The 4,892-nt window shown below is 42.3% G+C and overlaps 1 protein-coding gene across 1 annotated transcript; it reads right to left on the reverse strand.

Annotated features, from left to right (window-relative positions):
- Positions 1-2,946: 2,946 nt before the first annotated feature.
- TWIST1 (twist family bHLH transcription factor 1) lies at positions 2,947-4,889 on the reverse strand (the record flags this gene model as incomplete). The annotated part of the gene is made up of 2 exons (XM_044684565.1): positions 2,947-3,490; positions 4,433-4,889. A coding segment is annotated over one exon (414 nt), but the record flags the coding sequence as incomplete, so codon positions are not given.
- Between the last annotated feature and the right edge of the window lie 3 nt (positions 4,890-4,892).

The raw sequence follows: 4,892 nt of genomic DNA on the forward strand, positions 1-4,892 counted from the left end.
GAGAAGAATTTGATACTGGACTAGAGAAAATAGCTAGTTCTCAGTTTGCCAAACCATGGAATGTGCAAAATTTCCCTTATTTATTTATTTAATCCCCCCCCCCCCGCCGCCCCCCAAAGGCAAAGTGTCCTTTGAAATAGACATGATCAATTCGAACTGGAAACGGAAAGAATCAGAATCTCGATCCGGCATTAAGACAGAAACAAAGTCACCCAAGATTGCTAGTCTCTGGAAGGAGAAACGAAATAACTCAGTGCCTCGATGGTGAGCCTTTGAATCTGGGCTTTTTCGAACCGGATACCTCCGGCTATTTACAAATTGTCCTCAGTCTTGTCAATCTCTCCCAACAAATAAAGGAAAACAACGTATGTGAAAATTAATCTGTGATTTTTTTTTTCTCCATAAAAAATCCAAAGCGAACAAACAAACAAAACCCAGGATTATATGTCCACAGTCCCTGGCAATGAGACCAGGAACCAATATGCCCGCAGCATAGGCAATATTTCACTTCAGAAGGGTCTGTTATTCCCGGAGGAAAATTTCAGTTTTCCTCAATGATGCTGACTTGAATGTAATGGATTTGGGCTGAACTGCAAAAACCCTAGACCCAGGCAAGCACGAAATAGAAAATGAAGAGGATCGGGATTGTATTCCTCAAACGGACCCATCTTAATTGATTAAAAAATAAAAGTGAATGATTACAGTAATAGTAGTCAAAAGACCCTAGTGGTTTAACTCCTATTATTAAAAAAAAATAGACTTGTGATTTATTGTAGGCAAATAAAAAGGTTAGCTGATAAAAAGAATAATCAGTAGGCAAAAAATGATATTTAATATGTAATATTTTCCACAATTACTTCCCATAAATGGCAGCAAGGAGTCCAGTAATGGATTGAGAGTCAAAGGACCTGGCCCTTTATTATCTAAGCTTTGCTACTGACTAGGTATATGGCCTTGGTCAAGTCATTTCATGCTTGGTGGGCCTTACTTTCCTAATTTGTAAAAAGAGGTTTCTGAAGTCTCTATCTCTGAAACAATGATAATGCTTTTCTCTGTCTTTTATGTTCTCCCTCTTCCCTTTTTAAAAGTTAAGAGGGGGAAGCTTTTTAGTGTTTTCCAACTATTTTAAGACCTTTTTTTCTCTGTAAAAAATTGGGGTCTCTTTCCCCCAAATTCTTCCTCTTTAAAAAAAAATATTGGGAGATGAAAAAGAACAATAAAAACATTAAATTAAAAAAATAAAGATAAATCTAAATCTCTTTGTGTTCTGGACTGGCAAAGCTCTCTGTGTTAATGTATAAGAAGACATTGGAAATATCAAATATTCAGAACTGAAGAGAACAGGGCAACCCTTTTATGGAAAACTGGGGGGGGGGGGGAGAGAAATCAGAAAGTGCCCAATCTTAAGCTCTACTCATTTCCCCCTTTCCCTTCAAATACTTCCTTCCTCCTCTATCCCCACTTCCTCCTCCTTTCTGATGTTTAAGGCCAACACAATCTAAGTCCGATTTTCAAAGTCTGCCCCCTACTAGAAAGCCAACGAATCTAGTGTGTTTCCTATTGTAAGCCAGTATCTAAAAGATTCTGGGTGAGAAATGCATCAAACCATTTTAAGTGGGCTTTGGATGGTAATTCAAAGATTGGGAAACCAAAACAATCAGGCACTCAAGTCACCTCCAACCTGAGCCCCGAAAACCGATCTGTTTTGAATAAACACATGGGACTTGCCTGAGACATGGCCTGCATCTATGCAGCAGAAGCCAGAGATAGCCTGTGACTCTAATCACTTTTCTGGGTAATAAAATTCAATACAAGTCTCTCAGTTAGGAGCTAAACAATATAAACAACCCTTTTTCCTGATGTACTATTAGCCAGCCAGGCCTATACCTCACTGTTACCCTACCACCAGCGGCCATATGGAATAAAAATCAAATGTATTTCCCAGGAACTTTGCTTTGAGGTTAATCTGGGAGTGGAGAAAAATACACAGAGAGCCTTTGGAATGAAACTTCGCTAAGCGCCTAAAAACCGGTGATTTGCTTAGAAATGATGAGTCACAACTACTTTAGCCTTTGCTTATCTTATTAATATGTCAGATCAATTCTTTTTTTGTTGTTTTCAATATTATGCTTTGGCACAGATGAAGGTACTTTAGTGATTCAGGCAGGCCCTAGTCCAATCGTCAATGAACATCTTAATGTGAAAACGGCTTTAATTTGACCTTTTTCTACTATCATCTAAGCAAAAATGATGATTTCCAACTTCTTATTATTCATTAAAAAGTCTAACTGCATTCTAATGCTATGCGTTTGTGAGTCTTTTCATACACATGCCCTTTTCTTTAAAGTTCAAACTTTTTTCTTAAAACATGCACAAATGGTCAGAAAAGACAACAGAAATCTCCTAATTTACAGTTCCATTCTTCTTCCTAAAAAGCAATTGTATGCTGGGTTCAAGGTGCTCATTCCCATACCTATCACTGTTCCATTCCAAGACACTTTTGAAAGGTATATAAGATCAATTACTTTCCCCCAAAATCTAAGAAACACTTCAGCGGAAAATTAGTGAAGTTGTTCTTAGAAATAACATACTCTGTTTCTATCACAAGACCCTTTATTTGCTCTTTTCCCTGGATTGTTTATATCAATAGGACCTCCCTCCTTTCTTTTGGGTTGTTTTTACAGTAAAAGAAACAAGTATTTAGTTGCAGCTTAATACTGAATTAAACAACAACAACAACAAAAAGAATATGGTCCAAACTTAAAGGTTCTTAGAACTTCAATCATATTCATTTATTGCAGAAAAATAATATACAGTGATATTTACAAAACAATCATAAAAACATGAATGCACTTAGACACCAGATCTATTTGCATTTTAACATGGGTCATCAATAAATAAATAGAAATGTCGATTGACTTTTTTTAGTCTAAGTTTTTTTTTTTTTTCCTCAGAGGAATAAGTTTTAAAGAAAGAAGAGAAGTATCTGGGCTAGGTGTGTGTAAAACAGTTTGAGCCCAGAGTTTTGTTTTGTTTTTGCCTATTTTCCCCCCTTTAATTTCTAAAGATTTTCTTTTCATTTCCTCTGATTGTTACCATTTTAAAATGGAGCCCATTCACAACGAGTACCTTTCCTTTCTGTGGCTGGCAGGCACAACCTCTTGAGAATGCATGCATGGAAAAATAAAAATTAAAAAAAAAAACATTCTTCGTCAAATTAAAAAAAAAAAAAAACGACAACAACCTTTCAGACTTCTATCAGAATGTAGAGGTGTGAGGACGGTTTGCCCGCTGCCCAGCTGGGAGGCCGTGTCCAAAAGCCCCTGGTCTCTTAATGGCTCCCCATGCCTGGATCCTTTGGATTTGAGAATAGTTCTTGCAATTTTCAAGACAATCCTTGGCGTTCTGTAATTCTTATCACTATTTTGTAATTATCCCGCTCCAGAATCTCTAGACTGTCCATTTTCTCCTTCTCTGGAAGCAATGCCATCTGTAAAAATCCAGAGGTGGGAAAAACCTGGGTTATGTTATTGTGGCTCAAATTCCTCTTTGGAGTTTATATCTAGTAGAGCTTCATTTATTTATTTATTCATCTATTTATTTATTTATTAAATGAACTCTGCCATTTAACCCACCATGGTGGAAAAAAGAAGAGCTTTTAACAACCTGGAAGGATTAAGGCAAGAGGAAATGGGTGGGTGGAATGAAAAGAAAAGTGTGTGTGTGAGGGGGGTGGAATTTGGGAGCTCTTGTATAAGGAGAGGAACAAAGTCTTGAGGTTGAGTCTGAAACCCAGGAGCTAGTCGGCCGGGGGGATCTATCCCAGCTGGACACCTAGGAATTTTAAGCTGCAAGGCTCTGGAGAGGTTGTCTAGGCAGTGAAGATCTAGGCTGGAGGGATTTTGGAGATTATTCAACCCCACTTCTTATCCCTATTTGGCCTCTATCTTTATCTGGTCCTATCCATAAATGTGTTTGCGTGTACCTGTGTCTTGGTGTCCCCTCAGCCTCTATCCCACGACTGAGTGAATGCCCGTGCGTGTCTGTCTCTCACAGTCCACACACACACACACACACACACACACACACACACACACACACACACAGTCACACACANACACACACACACACACACACACACACACACACACACACACACACACAGTCACACACACACAGTCACACACACACATATACACGCGCGCGCCCACACGCACACACACACACACAGGCATGCACATCATCTAATCTCAGTCCTTTAGCCTCCTCAGTTGTACCCTGGGGAGAAGACAGAAGGCAGGGAAGGTGGCAGAACCGAGGGGCTGCTGCCCCGGTCCGGGAGGGGCACAGACCGGTTCCTAGTTCAATTTGGAGAGGGGAGGTGGGCTGCAGAGGAGTGGGAGTGGGGGCAAGGCCTCCATCTGGCCCTTACCTGGGTCTCACGGCCTGCCCGAGCCGAGTGGCGGCCGCTGCCGCTAGTGGGACGCCGACATGGACCAGGCGCCCTCCATGCGCCACACGGAGAAGGCGTAGCTGAGTCGCTCGTGGGCCACGTAGCTGCAACTGGCCATCTTCGAGTCGAGCTCGTCGCTCTGCAGGACCTGGTAGAGGAAGTCGATGTACCTGGCGGCCAGCTTGAGAGTCTGGATCTTGCTCAGCTTGTCCGAGGGCAGCGTAGGGATGATTTTGCGCAGCGCTGCGAACGCCTCATTAAGCGACTGAGTGCGCTGCCGCTCGCGCACGTTGGCCATGACCCGCTGGGTCTGCAGCTCCTCGTAGGACTGGGGGCTGCCGCCGCCGCTGCTGCTGCCCCCGCCCCCTCCGGCCCCGCTGCCCGCGCCGGCCGACTTCTTGCCCCGCTTGCCTTGGGCTGGACTGCCTGGGTCGTCCCC

Source organism: Gracilinanus agilis, unplaced genomic scaffold (genome assembly GCF_016433145.1).
Source record: "Gracilinanus agilis isolate LMUSP501 unplaced genomic scaffold, AgileGrace unplaced_scaffold52838, whole genome shotgun sequence".
NCBI classification, from domain to species: domain Eukaryota; kingdom Metazoa; phylum Chordata; class Mammalia; order Didelphimorphia; family Didelphidae; genus Gracilinanus; species Gracilinanus agilis.